Here is a 20,202-nt window from a genome sequence, read left to right on the forward strand (position 1 = left end):
TTAATTTCTCTGTAACAAATGAAAAAATCAACCTGATTTTTGGTGAGTGTAATCTTAATGTCAATAAACCAATTTCTAGATTTTTGAAATTTGACCTTGAAGTGGGGTGAAGAAAGGAAAAAATATTTTTGAACAATGATTGTAAATTTTTCCAATCCTGACTATAGTAAATGAGATATTCAGCAGATCTGATTTTGCAAACATATTCTTCAGATAAATATTTAAAAACTATATTCCGTTTTTTTAATTTTGATTTTTTTTAAGGGGTGTGAAGTTATATGGTGCTATGGCTCAACCAACACAGCCACTGTCATCGTTATTATATCTATTACTGGCTGCACCTGCCTCTGGTTACTTGACTAAAAAACATGAAATAAAAAGATTGATCGCTATGGGAAATGCAAGTAACCATACAGCACAGGCAGAGCTGCGACGGGAAACTAGTATATATATATATTTTTTTTTTTATTGTCTTGTTCTCTAGCTGTGAAATAATTTTCTGTGCAGGCTAAATGAATTCCTATATGATAATATTCCTATATTTTTTATACTACACTATCCCAACATCAGGAAATGTAAAAAGTTTATTTTGTCTTTCTAATAAGTGCTCAAACCATAATTAAGCACTTCCTCTACTTAGATTCTAAAATTAAATTATTCACTCTGTAAATCCTTTACCTTATATGTTTTTCTACAAATAAATCTGATTCCATTTTTTGTCATTTAACTCACTAGCCAATGAATCAAAATATGTTAATATACAGCTGATTAATTTCAGGTTTTGAAAAGAAAAGTATGGTATACTATTTTATTGAAACACAAAAATAATGTTCATAATATTACCTGCTTCAAAACAAAATTGTGATCTATTTGTTCTTGTACAGCCTTCATCTGGTATGTCGAGTTTCAATGGCAGTAGATCTTTAAGTCCGTACTCTGAAAATACTGGATTCATTCTCAACAAACCTCCATAACCTGATCTCAAATGTCTATAAAAAATATAATGTTAAAGTTTTTATGATTAATGAAACAAAAATATATAAAATGTAAGTTCTATTTCTAATTTAATTATAATTACTTTTGGATACAGGTAATTTTATTTAAAATGAATAAAGGATGTTTAATTTATGAAGTCTTTGGTACCAGCAGATACAGGAAATAAATGTTGTGACTACTGTTGCTTATTTTTACAGTCGTTTCTGCAATTCAGGTGATTTTAACTTGTGTCTGAAAACACATGTTTAAAAATGGCTACTAAATAAAAGAAGGAAGTGGAAGAGGAATACCTGTCAGACATGGAGATGGTAATTTTGAAATGACTGCTTTTTTCTGGATTAATGTAAAACTGGATGCACAAATCACCTTTTTGAGCTTGTTGAAGTTTTGCACAAAAAATTAAAATTAAATAAAATTAAAGAATTAATTTTTAGGTGACAAAAAAAAATTTTTCCTAGACTTAAATGACATTTTGGGGATTTAAACTTGAAGAAGTTCAAATCCCGAAGCGTTTGGAAATCTAGGCTGAAAGGCTGGATCTTCCCCATAGTGATGCTAAAGTTGTTTCTTTTATAACCATTAGGAAGAGTTTCAAGACTTATATTCTGAAGAAAATAGTTTAGTGTACTGTAAGAATATTTGAGCTGTCATGGATCTTCTGTCTTTCTTTCTTTTTCTGTTTAGCCTCTGGAACTACTGTAAGGTATTACTTCTTAGGATAAATGAGGATGATATATGTGAATGAAGTGTAGTCTTGTTCAGCCTCAGGTCGACCATTCCTGAGATCTGTGGTTAATTGAAACCCAACCACCAAAGAACACCAATATCCACGATCTAGAGCTGTCTTGGATTTTTTTTTCCTCTGGGACCATCATTAGATGTTGCTTCCAGAGGATGAGATGAATGATTTATAGCGTGTGTGAAAATGGCGTACCTGACCGGGATTCAAACCTGGGACCTCCGGATGAAAGGCCAACATGCTACTACTTGCACCACGGAGGTGAATGGATCTACTTCATCAAACATAACTCAAAGGAACGAAGACTGTTCATTGATTCTTTGAAAATTAGTCCTACGAAAAGCCCTTTCCCTGCTAATTTTCTTTTGCTTTGTAGGAATAATGTAAAATTGAAGGAATGGCGTCTAGATTATATCAGGAAGGAGTGACCAAAGCATGAAGCATTTTCACCTAGACAGAAAAATGTTCTATATCCCGACCAGTTAATTTGGAAATGATTCTTTTCCCTCACTCTGTTCAAAATTAGGGCTTTTCAAAAACTTTGTTAAGGGCAAAGGGTATTATTGGTGCGGAATTGAATGATCAAGTGATAAAATGAATTTTATTACTTGAAAGAGAAATTTCCTTGTGTTAGAGATGTTAACATCTAGGAAGGAATTTTTTTGTGAGTCTGTGAATAAGAACTTTGATTAAAGTTCTTTGAATTTTAAGCCAAGTTGAAAAGTCAGCATGGAGGTCATTTACAAGTATTAAACCAAACATCTTACAATCTTGAAGGGCTGACCCCCTGCAAATATACAAAGTTTATGTTGTGGGGACAGTGAGAATGGTTCACAGTGGTGAGGACAGTGACGGAAATATTCAAAATCAAAGAGGAAGAGTATAGGATTTGTGGTTCAGACCAAACGTAAACTGATAGCGATTTTCGACAAGTAGGAAGATCAGGATTGGATTTCCAGAAACAACTACCATGACACTGTAGCTGAATTATTACAGTAATACAAACATACTGGATGTATATATCCATAAAAATCCATTTCTTGGATTTCACCTTGATTTCTTTTTGGACAATTTCAGCTCATCAGTAATATGCACAGGGGACTTGCATCAGCAAATTTCAGTCATAGAAAACAGGTATTAACAACAAGAATGCTCACAGATTATTGTTGGACTCTAAAGAGGGATGTTCCAGATATAAAACACAAAAGGAAAACGATTGAATTCAGCATGAAAAGTTTTATCAAGAGGTTTTAACAGTTTTAAAAGCAAATAATCCTTCTGGTTTCTGGTATGGACAATGTGGAAAAGTGTTCACTATGAGGCATTGGCCTTATACAAGCCTCGTAGCAGATGGTAAATTCAGGTATGATTGCACTGTGTGTTTGAATTTACTTATTTATTTTCATAATGCAGAAAAAACAGTCTGACAAATGATTTTGTGGTTCATGTCATACCATCAGTATGGCAAAACTCATTTTCCAATTAATCTCCTACCCAGTCAGTCAGACGTTTGCCACAGGTTGAACAGGAGATGTATGGTACCCATATTTATCTTGAAACACAACTTTACAGCCAAACATAGTTCTCAAACTTCTCTAACCTTTTTTAACTAATGGAGTCAAACTTCATTGTTGTTCTTTAAAAATGAAATCCCCGCAATGTAACAGATATATATATATCCATATCTGGATCATTTATGCACTTCCTTGGCATATTTATTCACTAAAACAACACATTTGACAAAATAACTGTAAACCAAAAAACAGAATAAAACCACGGTATGTACATACACAGAGAACATTTAAACAATACTGACGTGTTAATTGTATGACTTAGAAGACTGCTCTTTGCTACTTATCAGAACCTACAGTAAAAGAACAATCATGCATATGATGATTACCTTCATGAAGTCATGTTTACTAAAAACTGTGTTTATTAGTGTAATTGTTAAGTTTTGGTGGAAGCCCTGGGGAGCAAATTACAGGGAAAATGTTGTCTCTGGAGAATGGGAATAATGAAGCATCATGATACTTTACAACTGAGTTATGGAATGTGAAAACAAATGCAAGAAAATTCTCTTAGCTTCTCTCACTCCAACTCCAACATTTAACTTCTTTGAGGCAGTTCTGCTAAGCTAAGTGAACCCGCAGAAGATAGTAAGAAGTGAATAATCCTGGCAGGAAATTGGGTCTGTGATTAATTTGTGTTCGGGACAGGGATGAGATTGTGTAATTCTCTTTTGCTTAAAATCTGATAAGACTAGTTGGTCTTATTTGTCACATGGAGTAGCAGCAGCCTTACCACTACTTTCCTATAATTAGGGTTATGAGATCAGGTATGGGAGAAAACTTAAGTTATTCTTGGAAGATGTGAAGAGGCATCCTCTCCAGGTAACTCCATCATAATGCTAATAACCTTCATGGAATGATGTTTTTGTAAAATTAAAGGTTTGAAATGGCCAGGATGGATGGTAGAGTGGGTGAAATTTTTAAAATGGAGAAAGGCATAAAGCAAGGAAACAGTTTAGCCCTCTTCTATTTATTATTGTTATGGATTCAATTATAAAATATTGTAAAAGATATCGAAGTGCATAAATTTGGGAATTGAAATTTAAGACTGGACTACCTACAATTACTCATTTACACAGATGATATTGTTCCAATTAATGATAATGATAATCTTCTGAATGCAGCTCCTGGAATGGTGTAAAATGTTAGAAGAAAGATTATGGAGCTCAATGTTAAGAAAATGAAAGTTATGAAAATTGGAGGGGAGAAAGAGGAATTAGATATGAAATTAGAAAGTAGATATGAATACTGGTGTTAGTTTGGAGTAGGTCTAAATACCTAGTGTCAGTATTTAAATTAATGAAAAAGTACAATACAGGAAGACGTAAATATATCATCAATGAATCAGAGTAGCTGATCAGATATTTTTTTACAATCTGAACAATGCCTCTGTAGAGTAAAAAGAAATTAGCAGGAGTGCTAAGTTAAAAATGTATCACATAGTATTTCTTCCAACATTAATCATTAATTAATGAAGCAGAGTCATGAACTTTGGAAGACAAGCATGATAGCAGCAATAGAAATGTAACATCAGAGACAATGACAGGCAAAACTAGAAGGTGTGAATAAAGAATGTAATGTAGCGCATGTTGATTTTTTTTCAAACATTAGTGTAGGTACTAGCGTTACTGATGAAATTGAATGAATATGCCAGCATGATGTAATAACAGTGGACCGTCAGTTGAGCAATGGTTATTGTGCAGGAGAAAGCAATGTATATACTATGGTATACATAGTATACACATCGGATTTGGTATAGTGAGAACCCTCATGCTGTTTGACAAACACAATCTGATAGCCTGAAAATTAACATTTGGTGTGTGTTGAATTCTTATGAAGTGATTGGACCATTCTTCTTCGCTGAGCAAATGCATTACTAGTGCTAGTTATCTGGATATGTTGCAGGAGTATGCAATACCACAAACTGAACATCAGCAACCCAACATTTACTTCCAGCAAAATGGCACATCACTAAACTGGGGTTTACATATTAGGGACTGTACCTAAAAGAACAATTTTCTCAACGTTGGATTGACCATGATGGACCAGTTTCTTCGTTACCTCAATCCCCTGATATTATATGCCACTTGATTTCTTTCTTTGGGGGAATTTCAAAGAGAGTAGATGCAACAAAAGTTGTCAACAATGAACAAAAAGAATAATTGAAGGTGTAATTAATAGAAAAACTGCAGATATTTTTTGTAATGTGTGGTGTGATATTCAATATCATGTAAACATTTTATGCCCCACAATAGGTGCTCATGTAGAACTTGTTTGAAGTTAATAAGTGTTGTAAACAAAACCGTTTGAAATGCCCTTTAACAATAAAATATGCTTTATTATTTTTTTATTAACACCTAAAATGCACAGATAATTTATGATCACCTTATATATATATATATATATATATATATATATATATATATATATATATATATATATATATATATATGTATATATATAAAAAAAAATTGTATATGAACAATCACTAATGAACTTATCTCTGAAATACAGCATCCAGTATTTCCTTACAGAATAAATTATTTTTTTCAAAACAAGATTAAAACAGTAGTTTTTAATAAACTCCTTCACCTATATTATTATAATTTGTTTATGAGATATGATTAATGACCAATTAGTCTCCGGCTAGGTATAACCAATGCAGGTTGGAGATGATTAATTTCCAAAATGTAAGTGGTATAAAATGTAAGCTTCTTATCTGTCATTATAATCTCAAAAAAAGAGTATAAAAATCTTTCTTTAACCTATAGTTCAGCTAATTTATAGAATAGATTAGTGTTTTGATGCACTGGTATTTTGTTTGTTTGATGATGAAACTAGAATTGTCATTTTTATTTTAAGTAATTTTCTACACATACAGCTGACTATATGATCTAGTAGAATCCAAGTAACTGGAGCTGTATGTTAATTAAAATGAGAATAAACTTTACCTTCCAAATTCTTCAGTTACACCATATACTGTGTTGGCATCAATTACTCCAGTTAGTGTATTGAAAGGAGTTCTGGAACCTGTAATAAAAAAATGAACAATAATTTTAAATTTAAATTAAAATCGTTTAAACGATTTTCTTTAAATTAAATTAAAATTAAACCAAAATTAATTATTTAATATTCTGATCATTCAAAGATAAGTAACTAAAAATAGTAATATAAAATAAGAAATGCTTATTTTATAATTAACTTGAAGTAATGTTTAAGAAATAAATGACTTGATTAAAAAAATAGATTATGCCTACTAAAAGGGAAGAAATAAATTAAGTTTGAACTAAAGATGTTACTTTTTATATAAGTGAACAGTTTGTATTGCAATTTGCCTTTGTAAAATACTTGTACATGAAGGTCTGTATGAGATCTATTAAACAAGTAGATTAAAAATAATTTATTTCTTTAGTTAAATAAAATAAGAAAGTTATGATGATGATTTTATTCATAAAAAATATCTAATAATTAAAGTAATAATGAAATAATAGACTATTATTTTAAGATTAATTTACGTCTAAATTCTTACACAGCATTGAGAATATTTTTAAAAATATAAGATTTAATATAAAACTATGACTATCTTACCTAGCCTACATCCTGGACGAACTGCTGGGAATCCTCTGACAAAATCTTGGCATCTAACACCAAATTTACGGTAGAAATAATCATCTTCTGGTACTTCGATTTCTAAACAATAAGGATTCTTCAAGTGTGGTGGCCTATTACAACATTCTTCTGGTTCATTCTTATTCAGTGGATCTTGAAAATAAAATAAAATTAATATGCATTATTACTATTATAACTTACTATTTAAAACTGATAAATAAGTAATTTTTAGCGAATTTCCAAAGAATTTGGAAATCGCTATTACGACCGGTCATGTTTATTTACATACGTATAAGATTTATTCGTCCACTCTTACTAAATCTAAACTGATTTTGAATAACTTGTAGGATGATGTAGACCAAATAGAAATAGAACCCTATTGATTTTCAAGCAAATCGTTCACATGAACCCAAGTTAGAGACAAAAAACTGGGTTTTTGACACATTTTCAAGGTTAACTAAAACCGAAAATCCGTCCTTCTTTTGCACTTACTGCGACAGAGTTTTTATATTTTCCTTTACTGTTAATCAAATGGAACATTTTTTAACAGTTTTTTGCTGGTTTTGCTGAAACTGGTAGTTTCCATTAGCTAAGGTTGCCAGCAAGGAGTGATTATGATTTGAAAAATACCATAAGCATTTTTGAACTATTAGTTAAGCCAAAACATTATTGACATTAGTCCAAGTTTGTTATTAGTAGCAGCGCCTTATAAAAATAAATAGATAGTACCTAGCCTTTGAATATTTGTAATTTATAATTTTTTTTTGAAAGCTATTAAAATTATCACTATATGCAGTAAAATTTTACTGACCAAAAACAGGGGAAAATCCTGTTACTTTTATTAATCCCTTTTAATTTTCACTTGTATATCTCAGCAAGGATATATGTGTAAGGGCACACACACTCCCACACACCCGTATGCGCACACGTGCAGTAAGGGTGATGATTTGTAGCAAAAACCTTAACTTTCTCTTAAAATAATCTTTAATTTGAATTCATTTAAAATAATTTTAATGAACCACAGCCCATTAAAATCTTAACCGGCTTAGTAACTAACATGCAAATTCAATTTTTGGATAGACTTAAACTGTGTATAATATTCTGTGTTAATAGTAACATCCAGTTTATACGCGTATTCAGTCCACCGATCAACACCCATAACAATTCGATCATTACTGATCCGTAAAAAAATTTCTGTGTTATTTTTAATTCCGCGAAATACCATGTTAAATGTTTTGGTAACATTATTTTTTACGATATCCACGTTTTTTTATTATACAAAAGAAAATGTTTGGAAAAGAATAGATGAGAACAGTTTTTTGAAACTGTACCGATGCATCAGTGAGCAGACAAAATTTATTCGCTATGTTTCGGCTACCAAAATTTTACCATTCAACTTCCTGATAAAATTAAGAATCCGGCTATCTTTTTTTCAACCATTCAAAAGAGAAAACGTGTGGAAAACCAAGTGAAGAGCTTAAATTCGTTAAACGCCGAAAATCGAGATAATTTAAAAGATTTAATTGAAAAATAAAAAGATGAAACAAAAATTAGCCGTGTTATAAGGTGCAATATTTTGTTAAACAGTGAAAAATAATTTTGAAAGTAATTTGGATTGTATTGGAGAATCTTCAGTTTGTGGAAGAGACTCGTTTAACCATCATGTTTTCCCTAAAATATGTATTTAAGACTTACCAGAAAATTACAAGTTTGCAGATGAAATGGAAGTTTTGGGAGAAAGTAAGAATTTTACTGTGAGAGATATCACAGAAGTAAAATTTAAAGGAGTTGCCAGATACATTTTTGTGTGAAGAAAATGATGCGAACATCTGTAAGAGCAATTATTTTTTCGAAAAATTTTTCAAGGAAAAAATAGAACAAGCAAATCAAGATTTATTTAATTATAGATTTCCAATAAGAATTTTCTTTGTAAAAACACCAATAAATAAGAAAGACACCAAGTTGAATTTTCGATTGAAAACAATCCCTTTGTTTAAATTAACACTTTATGTATTTGCTATTGTTAAAAGTTACACACCATGTTTAAAAAATTAAATCTTACATTTTTCTGTTTATCCAAACTTTTTTTTCTATTACGATTCTTTCTGTAAAATACCCACTTTTTTATGACGATATGCTCATGAAGTATTTTGAACAACCTATTCCTCCCATTCATCACAATATTCGTAATTGTTTTCGTAAACAGCTTTTTCTAAATATTTACACTCCTCATCCACGATAATTTTTTGATTGTTTGGAAGAGGAAATCAGTAATATCCATAATTATTCCTTTTAATCTATTAATCTACAATAGCCAACAACGTCTAAAAATTTACCGTGATTGTAATTTAATTGTTTTAAATAAATGTTTATACTGGCTGCTTCTTTTTAAGGTATGTAGTCATTTATTACCTGCTGTTGAATATCAGCTTCTAATAACGAATTGTAATTATTACGCCCATATAATATTTCAAATGGTGTTAATTTACTCACTGAATGAATACTACTATTATAAGCTATAACTGCATATTTTATTTTATTTTCTATATGTTCATTTTTAAATTCTGTCCTATAATTAAATATGGTTATGTGTTTGACTAAAGTAGAATGAAATCTTTCACAAATTCCGTTAGACTGCGGGTGTTGTGCACTTGTAAAATCTATTTTAATTTTATGCAACTTCATTAATTCTTTAATTTCATTATTAAATCCATTACTATAATACCCAATAATTATTTCGGATACTCCGTGATGCGTAAAATAATTAAAAATTGTATCTGCTATTTCCATAGTAGCCGTAATAAGAAAGGGAGTCCAACAAGGATGTTCCCTATCTCCGTTACTTTTTAATCTTTGCATGGAACTAGTAGTTAATGATGTTAATGAACAATTTAGATTCGGAGTAACAGTACAAGGTGAAAAGATAAAGATGCTACGATTTGCTGATGATATAGTAATTCTAGCCGAGAGTAAAAAGGATTTAGAAGAAACAATGAACGGCATAGATGAAGTCCTACGCAAGAACTATCGCATGAAAATAAACAAGAAGAAAACAAAAGTAATGAAATGTAGTAGAAATAACAAAGATGGACCACTGAATGTGAAAATAGGAGGAGAAAAGATTATGGTGGTAGAAGAATTTTGTTATTTGGGAAGTAGAATTACTAAAGATGGACAAAGCAGGAGCGATATAAAATGCCGAATAGCACAAGCTAAACGAGCCTTCAGTAAGAAATATAATTTGTTTACATCAAAAATTAATTTAAATGTCAGGAAAAGATTTTTGAAAGTATATGTTTGGAGTGTCGCTTTATATGGAAGTGAAACTTGGACAATCGGAGATATCTGAGAAGAAAAGATTAGAAGCTTTTGAAATGTGGTGCTATAGGAGAATGTTAAAAATCAGATGGGTGGATAAAGTGACAAATGAAGAAGTATTGCGGCAAATTGATGAAGAAAGAAGCATTTGGAAAAATATAGTTAAAAGAAGAGACAGACTTATAGGCCACATACTAAGGCATCCTGAAATAGTCACTTTAATATTGGAAGGACAGGTAGAAGGAAAAAATTGTGTAGGCAGGCCACGTTTGGAATATGTAAAACAAATTGTTAGGGATGTAGGATGTAGAGGGTATACTGAAATGAAACGACTAGCACTAGATAGGGAATCTTGGAGAGCTGCATCAAACCAGTCAAATGACTGAAGACAAAAAAAAAAAAAATTCATAGTTTGTGGTCCTGCAGTTAAATATACTTGTGCAAATCTTGAAAAACTATCTACAATTGAAGAAAAACGTTTGTTTTTCAGTGGAATGCAATCTACAAGTAATATTTGCAGTGGTTTAGTAGGTGTAGGAGTTAGATTTATTTATAAATAAGGTGGAATTCTTCTATATTTTGTTTTTAAACATTCTTCACATTTGGTGATATATATTGTACACGTGAATTTAAATTTGGGGAATAATATCTTCTTTTAAATTGCTGATAAGTCTCTTGTATTCCTCGGTGATTCGTTTTACCTACATGGTAGATATCGATTATTTCCTGTAATTCTTCATTGTTATCAATATCTAATACTTTACTATTACATTTAACTAATTGTATTCGATATCTTTTTAAATATTCTGATACAGTTGTGAATCTTTCGTAAAAATTATTTTCAAAATACAAGCTATATTTTACATAGGTATTAAATATTCTTTAATAAAATTAATATCACTAACAAAATTTTCAGATGTTTCTGCATTTATTCTAGTTTTATTATCAAGTAATTTCTGTATCTTTACTTTACGTGGGTTATCCTTTATTAATCTTAACATTGTTGGGGTTTTTACGTAATTGACGGGTTCTTCGGATATTGGTATATTTGCGACTGTTACTTTAAAAATTCGTATGTGCTATCTGACCGTCATCCTCTTCGATTTGTTGGTTGATTTTCGACAGGTTGAATTTCATTGCCGTTTTCACTTTCATCTACATTTACAATCATCGATTGATTATCTAATTCTGGTAAATATAAATTTACGGTTTCATTAACGATTTGGTTAATTTCATTTGTGTCACTTGGATTATTTTCTAAATTTTTAATTATTTATCGTTACAGCATCTGCATTTTGTTCCTTTTTTATAAAAAATTTCGTAATCATATTCTTATAATTTTAATATCAAAAATTATTTACACTTTATCATTAATTATTGCTTTTATTTCACTATGTGTAATTATTTAGGATTAATTATTAATAAATCCTAATAATAGGATTAATATTTAATCCTATTAAGATGGATTGAAACATTATATTAAGATTGAGATTTTATTAAAATATTATAAGCAATTCTTTATTAAAATACGAGTATTGAAATATTGGTTGATTTCACAATATATTTTCATAAGTAATAACATTAAAAAGATTTAATACATCTGGCCTGTTTCAACGTCATCGGCGATTACATCATTTTTACTTCACTTAAATTAAATAATACGAAGAATTCTTCTGAATAAATACAATATATATTCACTAGTAATATATAATATATAAAAACATTTTTGAAATTTTATTATTTCATTATTACTGGTAATTTGCTAAGCGTACCTATTATTTTATCTCAACATTATCCTCTTTCTCTTCTTAAGACATGTCATTCTAAATATTTATTTTATTCTAGTATTTTTCTCCAAATATTTATTTAGTTATTTTACTATACGAGTATTACCAAATTCTTCTTAATATATATTCGTAATATTAAAGCCAAAAATTAGCTTAAATCCTTATTTTCTTTAATTCGTAAACATTATATTATTTTATTTTCTTAGTAGTCCTAGTATCCGTTATTTTAATAAAAATCCTTCCCAATTCATTTGATCGGTTCTAATTTTCGAAAATTTCTTTGTTTGATTATTCATATTCAAGTTGCTGCTGTATTTATTCTTCTTATTTTTGATATTAATATTATCACTTTTATTTGGAACATTTCATTATTATTAACATTACTCCTTTTCGTATTCCTATATTTCTTCTTATTAAAATTATTAATATTATTTTTATTCGGAAAGTATTATTATTAACATTCTTATTATTAAAATTACTACATTTTCTTCTTATAATTATTATTTTTATTATCATCAATAATATTTGGCAACATATAATTATTATTTGTAAATTTTTCTTATATTTATTAACGTTATCATCATTTTTCATTTCACTAATATTTCTAGTAATTTTCTTCCTATTTTTATCTTCTTTAGCTTCAATAATTTTTGACAACTTATCACTAAAATTTGTTGTTATTATTATTCGGCAACTGTATACATTTATAATTATTTATCGGTTTACATATCTGTAGCCTGGAGGTAAAGGACACAATCTCCATTTTTACAATTTTACAGTAGAGCAGTTTCAAGTTTAGAGATTCGCTTTTTCTAATTTCCTTTGCTCATCACTATCTTTCCATCATAGCTCTTTTACTAAAATACCTCATTTAGGTCTACTTTAATAGATGTTATTGCCTGTTTATTAATTTTTGTTTTATATTAAAAGAAAATGGTCATGCTATCTTATACCTCTATGTACTTAACATTTAAAAAAATAAATTTTAACATCATGTCCAGTCATTTGTGAAAGAAAAGCAATAAGTCTGATGAAAATTACGTTTTATTTTGCAAAAAAAATATTTTATTAAAAAGTAGCGTTCCTAAAAGATAATACTAGTGCAACACAACCTCCTGACTGCTTCGTCCAAGAGACAAATAAATTGTGCAGTATAATGATTGTACAATATTAAAACAATGTTACACTGAAAACAAAAAGGTAATTAAAAGACTTTAGTTGTTATAAAATTATTTTCCTCACAAAAAAATTTTCTGTAATACAACATATTATTGTTATGGACACTCAAAAAAAAATTTACAAAGAATTAAAAAATATAATCATTTCTTCAGTAGTAATATTATCTACTGTGCGATAAAAATTCACAAATAAACTCAAAATTATTAAATAGTAGAAAATCTACTAAATATTCAAATACAATTTATTAACAAAATTAATATTCTAAACTATATCTGATTAAAGATAATTATTTCCTCTAGTCTTCATCACTTTCTTCTTCAGGGTAATCATTTAATTCACTGCAGTTATTTATGTTTTGATAAAACAGATGACACTCTGATGGTAAATACTTAAGTAGAATTAACAGGTCTTTGTATTTTAATAGTGCTATCGGTTTTAGATCGACTCTAATGACATTAAGAGTCATTAAAGAGATAGAGATCTAAATTAACAGATCAAAGAAATAAATACAATAGTAATGATTACTTAGAAAAAAACGAAAGACGATAGCTTAAATCTAATCAAAAATTATTTCAAGGAAAAAATGGCAAGAATCAGTTTGCCGAAAAGAGCCCAAACATATCGTTGTCGCTGCGAATGCATAATGATGGTCATAAAATAGTACATAATCGATTAGACCAGTGGTTCCCAAACTTTTCCGAGTCGCGGCGCCCTTTATCAATTAAAATTTTTCCATGGCGTCCTACCCTAAGTAAAAATATGACTACTCGTATGTAAGAGAAACATAAATAAAACTCCTCCATCTTCATTATTTAATACTTTTTTTTACTTTATTAACATTAAATTAATAATTATAAATGTCTTGGTTCAATTAATTGTGAAGCTTTTACAGTATTTCGCGTCGCCCCTGTGAAGAAGCCACGGTTCCCGGGGTCACGCGGCGCACAGTTTGGGAATCACTGGAATAGACCATCTTATCAGACCTCAAAGCTGAAAAAAGGAGATTTTCAAAGCGTTTGCAACGTAATTATTTTATTAAAAATCTCTTATGTACAAATGAAGAAAGAAACAACCGCGGAAATGGTGCATTCCCCGCGGTTGTTGATTTATTTAAAGTAGAAATACCGTGTTATACAACAAATAACAGTATGGCTACAGTATGTACTAATGGCTATTTCCGTCGAAATCTGGGAACCGAAATTTATCGCGATCACAATACCGCCTTTACTTCGTTCAAGGAAGTAAAAAAACGAAACTTTCTTTTCAATAATATATAAACAATAATATCCTAAAAAAATTTACAATACATTATTTAAATAAATTAATGGGGTTTTTACCGGAAAACCCCGATATATGGTTTTTACATTTACAAATTTTCCCGCTTTTTCTGTTTAAAATTATATGTAATTTTTGATGTTAGGAAGATGTTTTCAATTTTTTTTTAATTTTTACAAATTATGCCATTCATAAACCACGTTCATAATTATGAAGTCATGAATCCATGACTTCATCACATTTAATTTGTACAATTTTCAGTATTGTAGTGGGTTTGTGTACATGTTTCCTAACCTGTTCCGTTGATGAGTATGTTAACATTACAGCTGTACAAATTTCGGGTAATGTTTGTTTATACTGTACGAAATATTATGAACTGAAGTTGAGTTCACTACGGGAACTAGGAATAAATTTCGTTGTTGCGAATATCATTTTTGGTGGTATGTTGTTATTCAATTGCCTCAAATTTATGAGACATTTACACACAAATTGGCTCTATTAAATATAGAACAAGGCGCAGGATTCGTGCTTCCGCGAACTGGGTTAGCTAGTTCAGAGAGCAACGGAATTTCAAGATAAGGCTGATAAGGCATTCGGATAAGGCCTGCAGCGAAGGCAAAAGCTGAGTTTATAAATCACTGATGTAAATGACTACCGGGGCATTTACATCAGTGGCATCCTAACGAGGCCTAGCTTATTACTATTATGAGATGTAAAACGTTAGAGGGTGAAAGACAATTCCCGTTAAAGCCGATCAAGGCTAGGAACGGGAGGGAGGGGTTGCGACCGGAAGCGTCAGGAGGGGTTGGGATGTGCGAAATATTGTGGATATTTGTGTTGTGAAGTTATTTTAGTGATGTAAATTTTATATATTTTGGATAACTAAAATACCTAGACGAAGATATTGAATAAAAACCTAAAAATGTAGGTAAAACTTCTGATATAACAGTAGACATTTTGAATGCTTTAGAATTTTTGGAAAATTTCGGTGTAACTAATGTGCACGTGTTACTGCTGATAACAGCCCAGTCCATTCAAAGGAACGGCGCTAATTTAATGCCGAATTAAGTATACTTCGGAAGAGTTTAATTCAATCTACAGTCAAATACAGTCCGGTTCAGGTGGGGTCAGTTTTAGTTAATCAATTCTATTCAAGTCCAGCCCAATTTTGTCCGGTTCAGTTAAGTTGGGGCGAATCAAATCCAGTACAGTCTGAGCTGACCGGGATTCGAACCCGGGGCCTCCGGATGAAAGGCAGAGATGCTCCCACTCGTGCCACGGAGGCCAGCTAGACCAGTCTGACTTGATAAAGAAAAAAACGTAACAATCAAAACCATATTCTTCCAAATAGAATTTTTAGCAAGTCCTTTTTGTATGTATTTACATTTGAGATCGAAACTGTAAACCTTATATTTATCACAGCTTTTTTAGATGTACATTTACAAAAGTGCTGTTTCCACATCTGCTGATGTCCTAAAAAAATATGTTTTAAAATTTTATTCTTTTACTTAAACCCATTGTATAATTTTTTAATAACGCATTGATTCTTTTTAAAACTAATTTCTTATTTCAAATATTAGATAAGTAAAATAGATCCTGATTGTAGTTGAATTACTACTACCAGACTACTTGATATTTACCCTAAACAGACTCAAATGTAATAATACAGAAATTATAAGTAGTTGGAAATAAACAGGGGTGTAAGGAACTGTTTTTACAAATTGCATTTATTTTAAAAGGAGAAAGCTGTAATCATTTCAAAAATTTTGTTTTAAGATTTTAAAAATACTGCTGGGTTTATTCAAATGTTTCCTTTATATCATACTTATAAAAGAGTGTTTTAAAGAAATTTTCCTTATTCTCTCGACTAACCGACACAGGACACAGACGTTTCTGAACTCTAAACTTGTTTTTCCAAACTTATTTGGAGAATAAATGGTGTCATGGTTGGCCGAGAGACTCTTATTTTTCTTATATATGTTTTATATTTTAAGAACCGGTGTGAAATGTAATTAGTTGAATTTTTATGTTAAACTGCATAATATAACTTAGGTTTAGATAAGTTAAAATGGGGCTAAAAAATAAATTACGACAAATTGACGGATTTGGTATCTTTAAACCAGATACGAATTCATAGTTAATGATGGGAGGTGTTTTCCTTACTTGGATAAATTTGATAAAGTGTGATGAAATGCATATGAATATTCCGAATGTATTTTTTAAGGATAAATTTTTAAAGTTTTTACAAACTTGACTAAAACTTGAATTTATAAACGATTAGCTCACTTTTGTTTTTGAATCCAGTTTATATATATTTTAAGATGACTTAACGTTTCATTCGGCGGTTGGCGACTGTCTTATCGTGACGTTAACGCTTAAGCTTAGCGTTGTCGTTTCGTTAAGAGTTTAATATTAGTGTTACAACTTATTTTTCCTTAATCTCTGCTACGGCGTTACGTTTAAAAGAAAATATAAATTCATTTAAAAAAAATAACATACCACCGAAATTCGTTATTTTGATTTTGGTGTTCACATCTTTTTATTTTCTGTTTTGTTTCTAGATACTTTTCTCAATAAAAACGAAGTAAAATATTTTACAATCCCAACACTTAAATACACTATTAAGTTTGCGTTATATAAATTTTCATCTTTTTTAATTTCACTTTGATTTTTGGAAGGTATTTTAGTATTAAAACAATTTAGCACATTTTCTGTATTTGTTACAATTACGCTTCAATCTGTTTTATTTACATTATATATTACTAGTAGTATCTACTTGTCTTTTCTGCACCACGAACCAATAGCATTGTAGGATTTTGGTCACGTGATGGTGGCCATCTACATCTAAGATATAAAAAATAATTGGAAAGAAGATATCGAAGCAATTAATCTAATAACTGCTTGGAAAACAAATTGGTGTTAAGATTTCTTCATAAGATTTAAAATTTTTACATTTTCAATGTATTTCTTTAAGGTAAAGGATAAGGTTTGAATGGACTTTTGTTCATTAAAATTATTTTAAAGAAGAGAATTCAAAGTCAAAATTATTTTAAGAGAAAGTCAACTGTATTCCCAAGTCAAGGGATTCCCAATTATAGTTTTACTTCTATGATGAGGAGGATGGGTTTTTGAAGTATGTAAAAAATAAAAGCTTTATTGACATAAATTACGGCATGAACATCACATTTTATTTACAAACATCATTTTAATTCATCAGTGAAATAAATAATGGTTAGATACTGTAAAAGCTGTTGAAGTATAATTATGTTGGTAAATTTACTGTTAAAAAAACATATAAATAAAAAAAACATTTTATAAATACAGAAGTCATCAATTATAGGTGTTTCTGTTGAAATATCTTATATTTAGTTACCTAACATCAATTTGCATTAAAAATAAATTAAAATTAACATATTTAAATTTAATTATAATTATGTATTATAATGCATACAATAATATCATAATTATAATACATAAATATAATCCATTATGGCTACCACTATAATCTACTATGATTTTTTTTTATAAACAAACAGATTATAATAAAATGTCTTTATATCACCTTCAAGGCTATTTTGAATATCATGTCAGGACTGGAAAAAAAACAAATTTTATTTGAAAATATTTTAACATATTTAACATATTTTAACTTGAAAATATTAGTATAGTGAGTTCTATAGAATGATACCGTTATCTAAGAAAATGTATGAACCTGTATCTATACAAATGCACACACACACACACACACACACACACACACACACACACACACACACATATATATATATATATATATATATTCTCTCTCTTTCTCTCCTGTCTCTCTCTGTCTATCTATCTATCTATCTATCTATCTATCTCTAGCTATCTATCTATCTATCTCTATCTATCTCTATCTATCTATCTATCTATCTACCTATCTATCCATCTATCTATCTATCTATCTATCTCTTTCTTTCATTATTTCTTATGATGTACAATATTTATTATATTCCTTTACACAGTCAAGAAATAACAGAATTAATAATCTGATAAGTTAATGTTTGACTTTTGAGAATAATATTCAAATACTTATGAGATTGTGTAATTAAGTATTTTAATTAAAAAATAAAGAAATGAATCTATAATACTTTTTTTAAAATTGTTATTAGTTTACTATATATGTTTGGAGATTGTGAGTGAGAATAAGGAATGAAAACTTTCTGAGACACTGGGGTACTCCTTGGAAGTCAGAAATAAATATTCTGATATTCATCTCTTCCCATTGAATACGGAATTGTTTGTTGAGATAACTTTGACAATTACTCCACATTTTGAACATGATCAAAAGAATGAAGAAAATATTTGACTTAAGATTAGAATATTTGACATTTAGCATTTAAATAAGAACTTCAGTGATATCAAAGGGAAATAACTACTTGCAAAGAGAAAGGAATAAGGAATTTTGTATATGCTCTTTGCAGTGAATTAGTATTGTACTATTACAATCATTTAACTGAAAGGGATATATTAGTGTAAAAATTAATTTATACACAGGAATTTTTCAGATTTTTCTGGATTATTATAATTTTTCTGTAGTGTTTGATTACACTCATTCTTTATGTTTGTAGAGTAATTGAGGCAATAATTTGTGATTATCTACTGACTGGCATGCATTAAATAGTGCTTTATGTAAATTTATTCTATGATTTGTTACATAACATAACTATTTTTAGAAACTTTTCTGATAAATTACATGTCTATGTTTGGTATCAAAGAGATTTATATATTTATAAAAAATCAAATGAGTAAACATTACCAGCCCTATAACCAACAATCTGTTAAACACCCTAATAAATATTTATGGTTGTTTTACATTTGAAGTTTCTGGTTCATAAGTGCCAGGGATTGGTAGATTGAAGAGAGATGAATTCAGTATTTCAAGATTCTTTTAGTACAGATTGTTACCTAACTTCAGAACTTTCCATAAGGAAACACCATATTCCAAGACTGAGATTTATATTATTATGCCGAAAAAAACAAACATGCTTCTAAAAGAACAAAACATTTAAGTGCGCAAGTGTTCAGGCTGCTCCCCGGATGTTAAAATTATGTTATCATTTTTGGACAGTTGTAAAATAATGAATGGCAAAAATAGATTGTTTAACAAAACATGATCTCATTAAATTAATATACAATACAGGAATGTTTTGTGACAAAATACATTTTTTTTTAAATTTGCAAATTTATATCAAATATTAGTGTACATTAATTTAAACAAAGAGGAAGGATATATTACTCATATTAGGACCACTTAATCATTATAAATTGTACAGTTGTAACATTTTTCTAATTAAAACTACACTTTATCAAATATACAGTTTGGATTAATTTGTTTTATACTCTGGATGGACGTTGCTGTTGTCTTTGAAAGTAAAATTTGAATAAAAGTAAGTAAATTATGTTAAAATACATTTAATTAGCTTTTAACAAATAACTCTTTTAATAAAAGATATGAAAAAAAATTAAGCAACCGATTCATTCATTGTAGAATAGGCAAAATTGTAATGGGCAGCCAACATAAAATTATATTGTTATACATTATGCAAAAAAGTAGAGTAGTTAAAAGTTAGGAAAATAAAATAAATGTATAGAGTTTCTACTGAGTAATGTATCTGTGTAAGGCATCATTTTGAAGTTTATTGCAATTATTATATAATGTTTTTGTACTCTGCAAATGAAATAAACTCAT

At 29.4% G+C, this 20,202-nt stretch overlaps 1 protein-coding gene across 1 annotated transcript in view; it reads right to left on the minus strand.

The window, feature by feature from the left end:
• Positions 1 to 20,202, minus strand: part of cysu (peroxidase homolog) — a 219,000-nt gene that overhangs the window by 32,982 nt on the left and 165,816 nt on the right. Inside the window, exons 7-9 of the mRNA XM_075372261.1 lie at positions 6,892 to 7,065; positions 6,255 to 6,333; positions 844 to 989 (exon numbers count right to left, since the gene is read on the minus strand). Of these exons, the coding sequence (XP_075228376.1) occupies positions 844 to 989; positions 6,255 to 6,333; positions 6,892 to 7,065 (399 nt within the window). The remainder of the gene's footprint in view (positions 1 to 843; positions 990 to 6,254; positions 6,334 to 6,891; positions 7,066 to 20,202) is intronic.

Source organism: Lycorma delicatula, chromosome 1, assembly GCF_047948215.1.
Source record: "Lycorma delicatula isolate Av1 chromosome 1, ASM4794821v1, whole genome shotgun sequence".
Lineage (NCBI taxonomy): Eukaryota > Metazoa > Arthropoda > Insecta > Hemiptera > Fulgoridae > Lycorma > Lycorma delicatula.